This window comes from Anolis carolinensis, unplaced genomic scaffold, assembly GCF_035594765.1.
Source record: "Anolis carolinensis isolate JA03-04 unplaced genomic scaffold, rAnoCar3.1.pri scaffold_20, whole genome shotgun sequence".
Lineage (NCBI taxonomy): Eukaryota > Metazoa > Chordata > Lepidosauria > Squamata > Dactyloidae > Anolis > Anolis carolinensis.
In genome coordinates, this window is record NW_026943830.1 from 1,665,549 (window position 1) to 1,684,086 (window position 18,538).

The window sequence follows — 18,538 nt, forward strand, 5'->3', positions numbered from 1 at the left end:
TGCAGTCATGTTCTGTGGCTGTCATGGCAATGATAGTCATGAGGTCTAAGGGAAGGCACTAGTGAGGAATTCTAGCACAAGAAATATCTTTCAACGGACCCATCTCTTATTAAAAATTGAATCTAGAAACGTTCATGAAGTAATCATTTCCAAAACTGACTTCTTTTGGGAAGTCACAGCTCATTCTGTTAGATGGGTGCCTGGAATGGGAGTCAAAGACATCTTTGACTATCCTGACGCATACCAGAAAAGAACTTTGCCCAAATCTGGATCTTTGGTCACATTGGATGAAAATCCCTGCATTGTCCTGGTATTGAACTCCAGCTGAAGGTAGTCATGGCATCTTATAAGAACCTACAGGTAAAAAAACACTGTGTTCATGTAGATGGATCACTTTGGAGGCCCAGGAAGAGTAAAATCCTTAGGACTTTCACTGCCATTTTCCATTTAGTTAAAATAGGGAATTTAAGTTACCATAGTTACCCATAATACTGATTAAAATCAGTGTTAGTGTGATTTTAGAATTAACTTGTCATTATGAGGCATAAAGGGTTGTGTTGCCATAGAAGACATGCTTATTAGTCCTCAGTAGAAGCTCATAGAAGTGATGATCTAGCGAAAACAGCTTTAAAATAAAGATTACTGGCTTGCATTTTAAGTCAGCAGCTAGCTATAGTATGATTTACCTTTGAGGTGGTTTGTTTGTTTGTTTGTTTGTTTGTTTGTTTTTATAAAAAACCCAAAACAAAACCCTACCTCTCTTCTTGAGTCTTTTAACAGAAAAATGGGAATTATGTGGCTCTTGTTGGATTGCAAACCCCATCAGGCTCAGTAAGCATAGCTAAGGGTGAAGGCTACTGAGAACTGCAGTCTAATAATATAATTCCACCACTGTTAGCAGGAAGTAACCAGTCTGGATCACCACTTGTAGTATGATTGGGCTGGAGAAGTCTGGCCATCCCATTGCTATCTGTTTTTGAATATTTGTGAGGCCCAAATTATTACTTGTGTTTCTAGGAATGAAATCACTGTTGCAAAGCTTTGTTTTTATAGGCTTACTAATAAACCTTGGGAGAGGCAGTTCGCTAGGTAGCAATTGCTAAGAAAGAAAAGGACGGCCAAAGAAAAGGACAGGAGTGTTGCTTAAGTAATTAGGAAATAGAAAATCACTCTTTATGCAAAGATAAGAAAGCTGCTGCTAAGTAACATATACAGTAGTCATACTCTTATGAATAAAAAATTACCAACACATTTGCCAGGATATTAGAACTTTGGGAACCAGAAGCCAAGGATAATATCCTTTCTCAAGTTGTTTCTATTCTGCAGTAACAGTAAATGCCTTCTCCATTGACTTTGAGATGATGTACAGGTGTTTGAATCACTCCATCCCATCCTGCTAAAGATATTTCCTCTGTCCATTTATCCTCTAATAAGTCAGATTGAATTCTATAGTATTTGCCCGAAATTAGACATGCATGGAATTCTTTGTTGCAAGAGATTTCCTTCTAAGATCTGCTTTACAAATGCATCTCAGCATTGAGTGTTGTATAGCATTGAATTGCCAGAGAGAACACAGGTGACATTTCCCTTCTTAGGCTGGTCGGGCCCCTTCATATAAAAGTCAGCCTTAGAATGACTATGTAGATTACTTGGTGGAGATGTCTTAAATCAGAGTAAGATGTCTTCGTTTTCATTCTTTCAGTAATTAACATTTTTATATTTGGCTCTAGTAGAAGTGAGTTTAGTTGTTTAAGGGAATGGTATTGATTAACACATATTGTGGCTCACCTATTTTCTATCGTTTACAGTATTAGACTAATAAGAAACTTCTCTGGTTTAAACAGAAAGGTAGTGTTGACAAATTGGGTTGTTGTGAGTTTTCCACGCTGTAAGGCCATGTTTCAGAAGCATTTTCTCCTGATGTTTTCCCACATCATTTTGACAAATTGCTCATAACAATACAATCCATTCAACCCATTGCTGTTTTACTGCTTGTTGTTTGCCTTCAACTCGTTCCTCACTTATGACAACCCTAAAGTGACCCATCAAGGTGTTTTTAGAAGGGGTTTGCCACTGCTTTCTTCTGGGACTGAGAGAGTGTTGCTTATTCAAAGTCACCCAGTGAGTTTCTGTGCCTGAGCTAGGATTTGAATCCTAGTCCAACACCAAATCACTAACCCACACTGACTGACTATCCATGCTGACTTCCATCTATGTAATAAGTAGTACATTCTAATCTATTCTTTCTGTCAATACTGTTCATACTCTGGTTGTCTCCTATTTTTCTGTTTCAGTTATCATGCTGTTCTGTTAATTGACATATCTGTTTCTCATCTCCATTATTTCATTTCATTTATTTTGCTTGCTCAGCCATGTTAAGTCTTTTTCTTCAAGTTCAATCTGTTTATTGTACTTCAAGCATCTTCTCAAAATTGTCTTTATTGCTTTTAAACCTCTGTATTCTTTTGCTTGTTCCGGCTTATCAGCCTTACAGATATTCCTCCTAATTTCACTTTGCCTTCTGCTGTGTCTTATGTATTTTTTTTATTTGAACGTGTGTGTATAGTTGCATGTGATAACATGCTAGAAGAAGTGTTGCAAATTGCCATGAGTTTGTCCATTCTAAAAATTAATATCCCCTTTATTTCATTTTATGAGAGCAGTGTGATTTAGTGGTTTGAGTATTAGACTATGACTCAGGAAAGCAGGGTTTAAATCCCCATTTGGCCATTAAACCCACTGCATGACCTTGGGTGACTCTTTCAATCTCAAAGGAAAGCAGTGAAAAACCACTTCTGAACAAATCTCGCCAATAAAATCCAGTGATAACCCACCTTAGGTTTACCATAGGTCAGAGATGACTTTTAAAAAATAATGTCATAAGCGACTTGAGAACATACTGCAAGCTGCTTCTGGTGTGAGAGAATTGGCTGTCTACAGAGACGTTGCCCAGGGGATGCCCGGATGTGTTGCCATCCTGCTGGGATGCTACTCTCATGTCTCTGCAAGCTAGAGCTGACAGATGGGAGCTCATCCCATCTCACAGACTTGAACTGGCAACCTTCAGGTCAGCAACCCAACCTTCAGGTCAGCAGTCCAGCTGGCTGGCTGTGGCAGTCCACAGCTCCTGAGAGATTACTTGAAAGCATATATCAATGACAAAATTCTACCTGTTAAAGAAGGTGTGTTGCCGCTTATAAAAATAGGGGACCAATAATACAGTGCATAAAATAGTGAAGAGTAGAGACATCACATAGGCAACAAAGGTCTGCATAGTTAAAACAATGGTATTTCCCATAGTAACCTATGGATACGAGAGCTGGACCATAAGGAAGGCTGAGCAAAGGAAGATAGATGCTTTTGAACTGTGGCGTCGGAGGAAAATTCTGAGAGTGCCTTAGACCACACTCCATCCTCCAGGAAATAATGCCTGACTGCTCACTAGAGGAAAAGATATTCGAGGCAAAGATGAAGTAATTTGGACACATAATGAGAAGACAGGAAAGCCTGAGAAGATAATGATGCTGGGGAAAATGGAAGGAAAAATGAAGAAGGGCCGACCAAGGGCAAGATGGATGGATGATATCCTTGAAGCCACTGGCTTGACCTTGAAGGAACCGGGCAGCGAAGGCTGACAGGGAGTTCTGGCATGGGCTAGTCCATGAGGTCCATAAGGTCACAAAGAGCCAGAAGCGACCGAACAAATAAACAACAAATACAGTGCATCAGACCCCAGGAAAATTCTTCTGTTAGCCTAACTGGGTAAATTAATATGCAGAAATCATCTTTTTAGATTGAGACAGGAAAGAGAAAAAGGAGTTCTTTTTGTGAAATGCTCTCTTTTCTCCCGGGAAGGACCATTTGCAGTTTAAGAGGTTAAATAAGGCATGAACAACAGTGACAGAACCATGGTGGCAAAGGGACTGAGTAATTCCAGGAGAAGCATTATCAGTCTTGACTAAAATGTGTCCAGTTTCTACTTCTTTGATCACAATGAGATAATCCCATCCTGGATCTAGCCAGCTTCCATGACAGCAAACCAAAAAGGCTGAAGATAGATGCAATTGCTTCTCAGTACTCACTGCAAAGCTTTGATAGTCTTATTTTTTTATATATAACATGAAGGGTATATTTGGGTTTTAAACTTCAAGCTTCCCTCCCACCCCCGGATCCATTGCATATCTACATTTTGATTATGAGCCGACTGGACATATGGAGTTTTTGAAAGCAGAATCTCTATGCTATCTCTATTCTATTTCTCTTGCTGTAGGTCTGTAACATCCCCACCGTGGTACCACCAAAAGCAAAAACAGAAGGGCATTAGACAGACAGAAACATTTGCAGAGATGGTTATTATTCCTCTTTGATCAAAGAAGTGAAAATTAGAATCGTTTTGGAGTAAATATTCTTGAATTGGTTGGGCGAGGGATACATTACTCTGCAAACACTTTATTGATGAAAAAGTGAGATGACAGAGGAATAACCAAGACTGTCCCTGCCAAGTCAGGAAATGGTTGGAGGATATGGGAAAGATTTTTCCTTCAGTAACTCGCTTTGATTATGGAATATTCTTTCAGGATAAACTGATAATTCTCCTAATTTCTGAAAATGAAAACATTTTTATTTAGGAGGGCTCCTACTTTCCCAGGACCTGTGTCATCAGTTCCAATAGTTACATAGCTCCATCTCCAATTTTTAAATGCCTACATTTTTGTACACCAGCACAAAGTGGGGGGAAGAGAGGGAAACTGGGGCATTTTAGAAGGACCTAATGAACTTGGACAGTAGAAGATTCCTCTATGCCAGATTGGGATAGTTGGAGGTTATGGAGACATGGCTGGTCCTGGCACACAGGTGGGTCAAATGTCCTTCAAGTAAGGAAGAGATAGAACAAAAATCCCCATTATTCTTTTACTCTCTGTAACATTTAAACTGGCACAGAATCTCCACAACAGCAGGAATGGGCAGTTGTGGCCTTCCAGATATTTTTGGCTTTATGTAGCATAGCTAGTGGTGAGCAATTCGTGGGAGCCATAATCCAAAGACATCAACAAATTAAAAATATCCATAGGGCCAGAGTTGCCCATTTCTAGAATGAAAGCAACATTTTAAAGTGTTGGTGTTAGGGCATTGTTTTGGGGCACTTCCACATCAGTCCAAAAATGCCAATATATCTTTGGAGGGTACTGGTGGGAGATACGTTGGTGGAAAACTGTGAGTGGAGAAAGCAATCAATGTTGTTTGAGCAACCTGCAACCTTTTTCCTGAAAGAGAACTTGTGGAGGGTATCTTCCATCTAAGACTTGCCTAAAACCTGCCTTAGAGCGGAGTTGAACAACCGGTGGTCCTCCAAATGTTGGGCTTCTATCATCAGCAGTTATTATGGTTATTTGTATGACCTATAATGACCTGGATAGTTAAAGGACAGGGAACAACTTACTGAACTTCAATAACAAATTATTCAATCCAGTGATCAGCTGGTGAAAGGGGTTGGGAGTCATATGAACAATACAATACAGTCTTGTAACAAGACCAGAAATTAAAAACAATATTTCATGGTGGAAGATTTAGCAAGGCAATCAGCAGTTAGAAAGGCTTTTGGCACGTGGAAGTAAGGTGTAAAAATCCTCCAGAATGAAATCTTGAGAGACCTGGCATAGTTCAGTAAAAGTTATCTATATTCCCAGACCAGATTTCTCCTCTTCTTTTTGCACTCTAATACATAACTCTTTCATGAACTGCGGTTACCATGACTGGCGACGCTTGATGAATTTAGACTTCATGATTTCAGATGTTAGTTTACAGGATTGCCAGCTATCATTTGGTTGTGCAGATCAGAACTTTTAGCCCTGTAGTCACACTCATTTTAAAATGTATTCTAAAATGTCTGTTTTAGATTAAAATGTTTAGAAATACATACATTTAAATATAGTATGTTTAGAAATATGTCTTTGCAAGAGAATGCATTTAGAATACCGGTAACATCCATATTTGGGGTGGGGTGGGGGATAAAAACAATGGCATATTAATGTGGAAAAATGACAGAAAAGGTTTTTAAAGGAATGTACACAAAACTGACCTGGACTAGAAATACATTTGATTTAATCCCCCCAACCTTAGTAATGTCTCATAGGATTAGAGTGAGCTTTAGACAGTATAGAGTACAGTGGGAAAGCCACTTCGTTTCTCAGAAATGCAAATTTTGTTTAATCTTAAGGAAATCCTTGAATCTACATATTGATTACCATAAGGCATGTCTAAAGTATACAACTTCATACTGGTGGAAATGGCAAAGGCAACTTTTAAATGAGGGAATGGATAGAGTTGATATTGCATTACAAGCTCACACTTGTTCAACAGCCTAGCAACCATACGTTGCCAATGTTCTTCCTCCATTCTGGAAGTGAAACTGATTTTACTATGTTGTCAATAAAATAGTTATGAGTAAAAACAAAACAGACCGCTGTAAAAATAGTAAGAACATTTCATGACTGCTTGGGCCCATGATTCTGTAATAAACTTCATCATAAAGCTAATCCATAGTGTTACCTTTCCCAGAATACTCTCATGTGGCAGAACACTCTAGAAACAGATAGTGCCAGAATTTTGAATATTTTTTAAATTACTACTTCCAGCATGCTGGTTCTGGGACTCAGGGTGACTAATCATTAACCCGAATTTCTCTCTAATTCTGTTAGAAAGACTAAATGTGTGAGAGAAAACAAGACGGAATGTGAGTGTGTGTCAGAGACAGAGACAGAAGATCTGGTTACACACATAGTTCCACCTTTGTGTATGAATGTTCAACAGGGCAGAAAGCATTCATGTATGTATCAGAAATGTATAGGATCCGTGAAGGAGATTGAGTAGGGGTTTAAATGTTCTTCAGTCTAGATCTGGAAATGGGTAGATTTGTGCATGAATAAATTTGTATGTTTGTTTTTCTAACAGAGACCTGACGATGAGGCTGTTGTGGATCTGGGAGGCACCAGCAATGTTGTCAATATTCACTATGAACCAGAAGAATTGGAAGGTGAGCAACTACAATTTCCTGTTGTCCCCATCCACCCCAGCTTTCTTTCTCTTGTGCCATTTTTTGTGGTAGGCCATCAGTCTTTGTGAACAATTTTGGTACGGAAGGAAATGTGCTTTATCTTTGATTTGAGCAGGGTCCAAATTTGGTAGAAGGCATTCTGCATGTAACAAAACCAAAATCTCCAGTATTTTGTGCAAAAGAAAGAAAGAAAGAAAAGAAAAGAGAAGAAAAAAGAATCCCACAAAAATCCACATTTTTTGTACAAGAAATGCAATTTTTGCTTTTTGTATTTGAAGATCTCTAATTTTTAATAATAGTTTATTTATTTACAATATTTATACATTGCCCTTATTACCCCGAAGGGAATCAGAGTGGCTCACAAGTGGCAACAATTCAATGCCACATAAACAGACATACAAATGAAGAAAAATACATTAAAAACCCAAAAGTTAAAAACATCTAATATTAAAACCAATAATTAAAACCACATAATCCAAAATCATAATCCAAGGAGCCATTCCAGTCGTCATTACACGTATTCCGTAACCACTTATTATTGTTCAAAGGCTTAGTCCCACAGCTACATTTTTACTTTCTTTTTGAAGGACAAGAGAGAGGGAGCTGATCTAATCTTGCTGGGGAGGGAGTTCCATAGCCAAGGGGCCACCACTGAGAAGGCCCTGTCTGTCATCCCCACCTGTGAAGGAGGTGGGACCGAGAGCAGGGCCTCCCCAGAAGATCTTAACCTCCGAGGTGGTTCATAGAGGGAGATGTATTCAGACAGGTAAGCTGGGCCGGAACCATTTAGGACTTTATAGGCTAAAGCCAGCACTTTTAATTGTGCTTGGTAACAGATTGGCAGCCAGTGGAGCTGACAGAACCAGGGAGTTGTATGCTCCCTGTACGCTGCTCCTGTGAGGAATCTGGCTGCTGCCCATTGGACCACTTGAAGCTTCAAAGACAGCCGCACATAGAGCACATTGCAGTAGTCTATTCGCGATGTTCTCCAAGCTAATGCTCTAGTTAAAGTACAGCAATTCAGAGTATGGTCTCCTGTGTTGGTATCTGTCCCCTTTGAAACAAACTAGAAATGGAGGTTAATTTTTATGGCATGGTGCTTTTAAAGCAGAGAGGACAGTGGGTGGATCACCAGGATGCTTTTGGACTACAGTATCTTCAACTGTACTCATCCCCAACATATGTGTTTGGAATTTCAGGCTTAAACCTTTTGGAGAATCACACATTGCCCAACGCCCTTTAGAAGTGTTGTACATCTAAAGGATGGACTTGAACAGTAGTTATGAACTGTTGGCAAATTAAGCCCACATTGGTCCTTATTTACATATTTCCACAAAGCAGGCTAGAGTTCTTATGAAACTAGAAGTATCACATTTTCAGCTGCAGTTCATACTATGTGAATAAGACCTGCTTTTTAAGCACATAAAACCAGCCTTTGACTGGTGGTAGAATCTCGTTGGGAAGAAATGTTTAAAATATAATTGTGATAAACAGCAACAGTAAAATAGCTCCAAGGTTGAATGACACTTGTACATCATATACAGGAGTCTTGAGCATAGAGGGTGAAAATGATACCATCTGCTCAAGAAGTTGCCGCTGCTAGAGCAACTGTTCTGTCTGTACAACATATATGCAGAGTATTCCCCTTAGGTACAATTCCGTATCCATTGCCAGCTCTGCATGAGAGGCTGAGAAACAAGAAACAAATTGCTCGATGTGTGAGAAGAGGCAGAGCGTTTGCATTATAGTCAAAGGGTCTGTATACAGAATCATAGGCAGGTTCGGAAAGAATGTATTAAGACACATACAGTTCCAACAGGGTGCAGCAGTGTGCAGTTAGTGGGTTAGAATCCAAAAAAAGGAAGGACATGAAGATATATTCTTTGGATAGACCCTGTGGTGAAATATAGTTTTCAAGGATACAACTCAAGCGGACTTGCTACTAGGAGAATACTAAGATGAAAAGAATACTCAAATTTTCCCTCTTCCAATGGGAAAAGTGTGTTAATAGATTGAGACACCCTGTCGAGAAAAGGGTCATTGCAAGCTTTTGTGTCTGGTCATTTTGGGACCCTTTTTGAAGGAAAAAATAGTGAAGAAAACTGTGTATTTTCCTGAAAACAATATCCTCTACACCAGGCCTGTACAACATATGGCTTGCAAAGAGCAACCCTTCAGTCCGTGGAAGGGGCTGGGCTTTCCTTTTGCTGTTCAGCCTTTCCCATGCCTCCCTTCCTGGTCGGGCAGACAGTGAAAGAAACGGTACGAAGCTGGCCAAGAGGCTGGAGTTCTCCTTCTCTGGTCATTCAGGGATAGGAAATGTGTGGGCCTTCAGATGTTGGGCTGCCATTCCCAGCATTCATTACGACTAAATCATCTGCCTAGGGGCTTTATCACACAAGGTTGTTTAATGCAACCAACACAAAGCAGATGAAAACATATTGCTATGGAAATACTCATTTCCTTATTCCCTGTTCATCTTAATGCTTTGGTGCCACCTTCGTATTCTGCACAGTGTTGCTGATTCCAGCTTCCTTACCATACATGGCCCTATTCAGTGCATGTATACTTTTAAAAAATTATTTGCCGTAACTATGCAGAGGAGAATCACGCTCCCTGAAGTTATGTGTCTATTTGGATAATAATGATGGCAGCAGGAAGTCATCACAAATAGGTTCAGTGGTGTTACTGCAATATTCTGGTGAATGCGGAAAAGCTCTACAACAGTGGTTCTCAACCTGTGGGCCCCTTGATGTTTTGGCCTTCTACTCCCAGAAATCTTAACAGCTGATAAACTGGCAGGGATTTCTGGGAGTTGTAGGCCAAAGCACCAGCAATCATCATTCTACTACTGTGGTCGAGCAGCCTTGTCCCAAGACCGTTGTGAGTTGCAATTTAACAACATCTGGAGATATTAATGATTGCCATTGTAGCTTAGGATGTAAAGCAGGAGTCCTCGAACCTTTAAAGCTGAGGGCCGGTTTATAGTCCCCCTATATTATTAGTGAGGAGCCCCGGTGGTGAAGCGTTAAAGTGCTGAGCTGCTGAACTTGCAGACCGAAAAGTCCCAGGTTCAAATCCCGGGAGCGGCTTGAGCACCCGCTGTTAGCTCCAGCTCCTGCCAATCTAGCAGTTCGAAAACATGCAAATGTGTAGATCAATAGGTACCACTCGGGCGGGAAGGTAACGCCGCTCCATGCAGTCATGCCGGCCACATGACCTTGGAGGTGTCTACGGACAACGCTGGCTCTTCGGCTTAGAAATGGAGATGAGCACCAACCCCCAGAGTCAGACATGACTGGAATTAACGTCAGGGGAAACCTTTACCTTTATATTATTAGGGGGGCAGACTATAATTTGAAAAAAAAAACATGAATGAATTCCCATGCAAAAAAATGACAGAACAATACAATATTTAAAATGAAGAACAATTTTAGCCAGCATAAACTTACCAGTATTTCAGTGGGAGTGTGGGCCTCGTTTTGGCTGATAAGTAGTCAACTTAATTAGGATTGTTGTTGTTGTGTGCGTTCAAGTCATTCAGATTTAATTTTTATAATTATATTTCATGTCTGTGTCTTATGCTTAAGTCACTGTATAAGTGCCGTTTCTAATCCGCCTAGAGTCCCCTCGAGGTAGAGAAAGGCGGGATATAAATATGGTAAATAAATAAGTAAAATAATAAATAGGGCAACCCTATGTCTAAAGTTTAGGGTAAGAGCCAGGTAAATGACATTGAAGGGCCACATCTGGCCCAGAGGTCTTAGTTTGGGGACCCGTGCTATAAAATATACTTAGACTATAAATTTTCCCCATTGACCCAAGCTGGACATTAATTCCTTTTCAGTGGGAAGGACTATAAAAGTGTTTTTGTATGAATTAGCACTTGTTTGAACCCCTGCATCTTCCTGCTTTGAGGTGCTTTTTGTCTTAATTGTTATTCCTAATTCCTGCTTCATTTCTGGGTTTTGACTTCAATTCCTGCCTTGGCTTGTGACTTCAGCCTGTGGCCCACTTCTCCGTTCTTATTCTTTCCTGCTTTTACTGTGGCTTAACTGCTGGCATCTTGGTTTTCACCCCCTTGGTCAGATTTCTGTGCTTTAGCCCTCAATATGTTCAAACTGTAAGAATGAGGAATTTGATTCTCATATATGAATGGAAGCTCATAACTCTAGAGACTGACATTAAACTGTCTTCCATGTACAGTTTATGGAATCTAAGAAGCCTTCAGAGATATAACTGAATTTTCTGCCCTTATGAAATGGTTGGTTCTCCAAGGGTAAAGATTCCTCAGTAAGGACCCATTGTCACAGATACTGGAGCTCTGTAAAATAGCATCAACTCTCAGATGCAAAAGTGTATTTTAACTTTATTGTGTGACAGTGAGTGTATTTCCCACTGTGAGCAGCAAATATTTATCCTCTAAGTGCCACCTGCTGCTGCTTCTGATTGCAAATGTGCCTTCACATAAAACCATTCCTTAGCACAAACTGTTCCATTTTTATGTACACGTGATGCTGATGAGCAAGGCTCTCATGGAGCTTCATTATAGCAACATGCCTAAGGGACACACAGACACACTCTTAGGGTGCATGTAGAATTCATGCAATTGGGCATCACTATAAATGCCATGGTGCAATGCTATGGAATCCTGGAAGTTATTGTTTTACAAGGTCTTTAGCATTCCCTACCAGAGTACTGATGCCTCACCAAACTACAAATCCTATTCTGTTGATCTTTTTTTCCAGAGGGAAAAAAATTGCACTAACCATGATGAGGCCAGAAGGAAATGCCATAAAATCCCATTCAAATAATTTGGTAATCATAAATATGGGAGAGCATGCATTTGGGAAATTTCAATACATACCCAAATCTCATCTTAATACTTATCTGGAGCAAATGTTAACCCTTACTTCTTCTGTTCCTTGAGCAGTTTTTAGCATAGTGTTCTAAAGGTGGGAGCCTCAAGAAAGGACAGGAAGAAAACCCAGGCAAATTTTTCAGTCTCCAGAAGAAAAATATTCCTAGAGAAATTCAGAAAGTTGCATACAGAAATTAATAAACCAATAAATAAAACTAATACATATTTTGTCTCCTCTCAACATAAATGAAGTGGCAAGACCCATTAATAATACAATAAAACAAATATATCATAACAGGATTATTATTTTATCTTGATCCAACCTTCCAAAAAAGTAACTCAGGGTTATTCCTGCATCTACTTTATGGTTTCACTGATCTCACATGGCTCTTCTCATAGGAGTAGAAAACACACACACACACACACACAGAGGAACTGTTGTCAGCACATAGAGGCAATCTGATATCATCCAAATTGATTACAAGTTGATGCCAGGAAGTTTATAAATTCAAGCTATCTAGATTATTGCCTTTGCACCCTCTTAACGCTGCTCAATTAATTCTTTGTAGAAAAGTTCAAATTTATGTATTTGCTGATTTCTTCTTGTGATCAAGAGTTTCATGGAAGTGTACTGGACTGATATCAATAATTAATAGAGAGGTTCAAGAGCTAAGAATCTCTTGAAATGGAGGATTGTGTGGATTATAGCTTTCCAGATGTTGTGGGATTCCAACTTACATTGCCAGCACTATTAGTGAGATCAATGACTTTATAAATGCATCAGTGTCTGAAGAGCCTGTTATACCCTGCACCTTGGTCCTGAACAAAGAAAAAAAATGCATTCCCAATATTTAAGTGTTGTATATATAAAATATAAAATCTGCAATTTGACATTTAAAATTGAAAGTGTTCTAAAGGATATTGGATCCTAAAAGAATGTGTCAGTACTGATTTTGAGTTAAAATTCCAATTCCTAAGTTTACTGCATTCCAGATTCACAGATTTATGTATTACATTTGTCTCCTGAAATCTGGATCTAGTACCTAATCTTGTCTCCTGCTATGATCCTAAACAAACCTAATTGAGAGTAAGTCACATTAGACACAGTAGCACCTTTTTCAGAGTAGTTATGCAGAGGTTATCAGTTGTTTATTTAAAATGGCAAACTTGTCCTTCAGCAATAGAAAGACTCTAGAAGTGGCTTAGAACACTAATTTTCCCAACAGGATTTCGAAATCGGTGGTGCTTTTTACATGCTTCTAATTTCTATAAAATCCCATGCAAAGCTAGCAGGAAGCCGTTTCATATAAATAATTCCTTTTTATACCAGAGGGAAGTCATTCTCAAGAGGAAGCCCAATCTCAATACAAAGGTAAAGGCGGCCGGGGGGGGGGGGGGGGATCTTTGTGGCTCTTTCCCCTGGTTCTTATGTTTCAGTCTCTTTATTTTCTTTTTGGATTTTGTCTGGCACAATGTGTTTAAATTAGTAATAAAGTCCAGAGCAACAAAATGTCACTGAATCTTCCCTGCTTCTCAGATTTTAGACAAATGAAGATCAATGACAGGCACTTCGTCTTCAGTATTCAGGCTCAGTGTTGGAATAAATGCAAAGGGGGAGGTCTCTGAGAATGAGCTGAGTACATTTTCCTTATCCCTAAGAAAGTGTGGCTCCATAGGGATTGATAGAGGAGCCTGCAACTTAAAATCTTGCACAGACACCATACACACTTCAGACCTCAGGGATGCCACACCTTAGTTAGTATAATCCCTTCACATACAATGGGCTCAAGAAAGAATCACTGGGTCTTTTGCTGTTTTTCCTAAAATGATCTGATTTTATTTCTGGGAACATTTCCTTATATCTTTTGCTAGATTAGACATCCCCCTCCCTGGAGTCTCCATTGAATTTGCAAACACCCTGAGCACCCCTTTGTCTACTTGGCTGGCACACATTGTATTGACCAAGATAGAAACCATTTAAGCTCATTATCTCTAGCCCAACCACATTCCTTTTTGGCCACGCCCTTGTCCTTGGCAAATCAATAAACAGACAAGCCTTCAAGTATACCAATTACATTTTATTAAATTTTCTCTCCAAACCAGGAGACCCATTGGTAACATTGACAGACAGTGCATCCCAACCAACCATCCTGCAGATTCTAGCCTGCCAATTGACACTCAGGGCAGCAGAAATCTTTTGTTTCAAACTGCTGTCAAGGCCTTATAAATATCTCTGCATGTTCACATTGAGGTATATCAGTGTTTGGAGAACAAAATCCAACCTCATCCATGTTGGACAAGGTGAAGAAATGCCTCTGATTTTGCCTTCAACCCATCTGTGACTCATTTGGCCTTTTGGGAGCTTGACACTCGGGGGCTTTGAACCTGTGATTTTAGCAGAGTTGAAATCACTCAACAAAACAGTAGCCTCATGTATTTAAGATCAGGGAAGAACATTTTCCAGATCAGAAGATTTATATGCAGTCCTCCTCCTCCTATTTTTCTTCATTTTCTAGAAAATAAATATTGTGTTTGTGTGTGAGTTGGGAAGAATGGAGGCAAAGTTCCGAAGTTTAAATATACACCCTGGAAGAGCAATGGGCAGCAAGATCTTCCTAAATTGTCTTCTAAACTAATCATATGCATGTTTATTTGGAAGTTAAGTATGCTCAGACCCTGGTAATACAGTACTTGGATGGGGGACTGCCAAGAAATAGCAGGTGCTGTAGTTTGTTTTCAGAGGAAACCAATGGTAAACTACCGTTGATTATTCCTTGCCTACAAAAACGGTATTAAATTCATTGTGTTGCCATACTTTGACAGGCTGCTTGAAGGCACATACATATGCATACTGAGTATGTATTTCCGTCAAGTAGAGTTTGTGCCAGTTGCTGAAGTGTGAATAGTTTGCATTTCTTCCTGAAATGTATTTTTCCATAATTTTCTGAATACCTTTTGTTTGCATTGGATAAACATTTTGTTGAGACTTTGTATTCAAGATAGTGTACTGTGAGGTAGTATGCATTGGACTGTAGCCTTACTCCATTGGTGGGAAACTGTGGTCCTTCAGATGTTTTTAATTAATCCTACCAGCCCTAGCCAGCATATGTAATGGTGAGAAAAGATGAGGATTGCAATCATACATCTGGTCTACCAATACTGGAGCCTGGCCTTAAGAGCACCTTGGAATAATTTAATAGATTATCATTACTGTCTCCTGCCAACCTAGCAGTTCGAAAACATGCCAATGTGAGTAGATCAATAGGTACCGCTCCGGCGGGAAGGTAACGGCGCTCCATGCAGTCATGCCGGCCACATGACCTTGGAGGTGTCTACAGACAACGCCGGCTCTTCGTCTTAGAAATGGAGATGAGCACCAACCCCCAGAGTCAGACATGACTGGACTTACTGTCAGGGGAAACCTTTACCTTTACCATTACCATTACTGTGATTTTTTGATTGAGTTCATTATCAAAATATTGCCTTGTAATTTTACATATTTTTTTAAAATGAAATCCTCTCTTTTACCTAATGAGCTCCTTCTGGATGTGTTCCTGTTAAAAACATTAAAATGAGAGAGAGAGAAACTGATTTCACCAGGATTAAAAGGTCATTACCCAAGGTGGGTGTTATAATCTACTTGTTGCCTTCTGCTGTCCAGCCAAGTGATCTGGAGCAGGACTCCTTCCCTCCCATTTTGAATGGAGTAGTCTGTAGAAGAATATATGATATAAAGTGATTTTTAGAATGCTCAAGTATTATACTGTTTAGATTAAAATGTTATAAAACCAACATCTTGGAACCTGATCAAAAATAAAGTAGCAACCAATGTATATAGGGTAAAGCACTCAGGAGAAAGTAAAGTTCGGATTCTTCTTCCTTAGATCTGCAGAAGAACTTTGAGCAGAAGAGAAAGGTTCTATGTAATGGAACAGTGTTGATGGACCTATCATTGGAAAATAATGCCTAAGGCTGAGATTGTTCCAGAACAAAAGCTTGAGATCCAAGCCCAACATTTTTCATGTGTACTCTACCATTAAGAAAAAAATAGGCAGGAGAGGGACTTGAACTTCCCCTTTTTTCAGCTTTATTCCCTCACAGTTTCTTGTTTGGGCTAAGGCCCCTTCTACACTACCTATAATCCAAATTATCAAAGATAATCCACATTATCTGATTTGAACTGGATTATGTGAGTCTACACTGCCAGATAATCCAGTTCAAAGCAGATAATATGGATTTTATATGGCAGTGTAGAAGGGGGCTAATTTTATTCCTTATTTTCCTACTAGGAGTAAAGAGAGTTTTGGCTGGAACAGTGGTCTGCAGATGCATGCAAGTGTGTATGTGGAGTAGTCCAAAAGTGTGCCGCTTGCTTTATATATGAACAAATTGGATATTTATATTATATTATATTATATTATATTATATTATATTATATTATATTATATTATATATGAACAAATTGGATATATAGACAGAAACAATCATGAATGTGTCTGCTTTGGTCCTACTTTATTCCAAGAAATGTTGAAAGACCATTCAGAGTTTCCAACAGTCAAACATAACCTCATATGGAAGAATGGTCATGGTCGAAGTTTGCATATTCTTGGAAGCTGCTGCTGCTGCTCAGTCGTATAGTCGTTTCAGACTCTTTGTGACCTCATGGACCAGTCCATGCCAGAGCTCCCTGTCGGCCGTCGCCGCCCCCAGTTCCCTCAAGGTCAACCCAGTCACTTCAAGGATCCCATCCATCCATCTTGCTCTTGGTCGGCCTCTCTTCCTTTTTCTTTCCATTTTCCCCAGCATCGTGATCTTTTCCAAGCTTTCCTGTCTCCTCATGATGTGGCCAAAATACTTCAGCTTTGCCTCTAATATCCTTCCCTCCAGTGAGCAGCCGGGCATTATTTCCTGGAGGATGGACTGGTTGGATCTTCTTGCAGTCCAAGGCACTCTCAGGATTATGCCCAAAGCTGAAATAAACTGCTCTGATACCAGCAATGCAAAGCATGAATATTTTTACTGTTTTTTTTTCTCCATCCTAGGACACAGAACTCTGTATGTTGGAGTGCGGATGCCTTTGGTGAGACAAGCCCACAGACATCACAGAAACCATGGCCAGAAACATCGGAAGCGAGATCGGGTGAAGGAAAGTGTTTCAGAAGATCAGGAGTCCCATGGTAAATATGAAGGGGCTGTTCCTCCACAAAGGGACATGCTGGGGCTTGTACTAACTTTTACTTACGCGATCCCTCGTAGTTCGAGGATGATGGTCCTCCGTCTTTGCTATCTTGGGGATGGATCCGTAGATGGCTGAAGAGACCTATTCTTGATCTGCATGTTCTCCCGCAGTGAGGACATCGGTTTCCAGGTGGAAGGCGGTCTTGGTCAGGGTTGGCTTGACGGGCCTTCCTCTTGGCACATTTCTCCTTTAAGCCCTCAATTCGTGCCTCTTCAAACTCCGCAGCACTGCTGGTCACAGCTGACCTCCAATTAAAGTGCTCAAGGGCCAGGGCTTCCCAGTTCTCAGTGTCTATGCCACAGTTTTTAAGGTTGGCTTTAAGCCCATCTTTAAATCTCTTTTCCTGCCCACCAACATTCTGTTTCCCTTTCTTGAGTTCGGAGTAGAGTAGCTGTTTTGGGAGACGGTGATCGGGCATTCGGACAACGTGGCCAGTCCAGCGACATGGGGCATATAATAATGGGTCAGCCCAGGGCTTATGGTTGTTCTCGGTTAAGCCTCAGGCAGAGATGGTCTCCATATGCTGACCCAAGAGCCTTGAATGTTTTGTTATTAAAAATCCAAAACTAATTCTCCCAGAGGTTTTGGAATGACTAAAGAGAGCCACGAAGCCTCACCTGTGGGCTCGCCTGGATATTGTCTGGCTGTACAGGACATTCAATTAAACTCCCTGCCTGTACCACAAGTACAGGATGAGAACATCCCCAAGAAGTAGCTGTGTAACCTCTTCCTGAAAAAACTGTAGTAAGGAAGAGCCTTCCATCCTTCTAGATCAGGGGTCCCCAGACTAAGGCCCGGGGGCCACATGCAGCCCATCGAAGCCATCTATCTGGCCCCGTGGTGGCGGCTCCCTCCTCCTCGGTTGACGGAGGCACACGCCTTTCCCACCTCCTCCCTTACCTGGTATGCACCTTCCAAAGCTTTGCTTGTTTATAATGGTATTTTAATTATTATTTAATTAATAATTAATTATTATGGGGTGCTTTGCTTGTGCAGTATAACACAGCAAACGAGATATATATGCTGGATTTCATATCACAAAATCACAAGTCAAATACTTTCCAAGTGTTTAGGACTGTGTGATATATTATTTTTATTATTATTATTATTATTATTATTGTTATTATTATTATTATTATTATTATTATTAACATTGGGGCTGGGTGGCCATCTGTCAGGGGTTCTTTGCTTGTGCTTTTGGTGCATAAAGGCAGAAGTGGGTTGGACTAAATGGGCCAACCCATTTTTATTATTTTTATTATGATTATGATTATTATTAACATTGAGGCTGTATTTGTTCCCGTTTTGTTTTGTTTTTTTACTTCAAAGTAAGGTATGTGTGGTGTGCATAGGAATTTGTTCATAGTTTTTTCAAAAACTATAG

General features: G+C 40.0%; 1 protein-coding gene across 5 annotated transcripts in view; it reads left to right on the plus strand.

Moving 5' to 3' along the window:
• Positions 1-18,538, plus strand: part of slc4a8 (solute carrier family 4 member 8) — a 129,098-nt gene that overhangs the window by 37,524 nt on the left and 73,036 nt on the right. For 4 of the 5 annotated variants that reach the window (XM_062966430.1, XM_062966433.1, XM_062966434.1 and 1 more), the window contains exons 2-3: positions 6,952-7,033; positions 16,958-17,092. In XM_062966430.1, the coding sequence (XP_062822500.1) occupies positions 6,952-7,033; positions 16,958-17,092 (217 nt within the window). Of the gene's footprint in view, positions 1-4; positions 361-6,951; positions 7,034-16,957; positions 17,093-18,538 lie in introns of those variants that run through there. The other variant, XM_062966431.1, reaches the window with a different exon arrangement.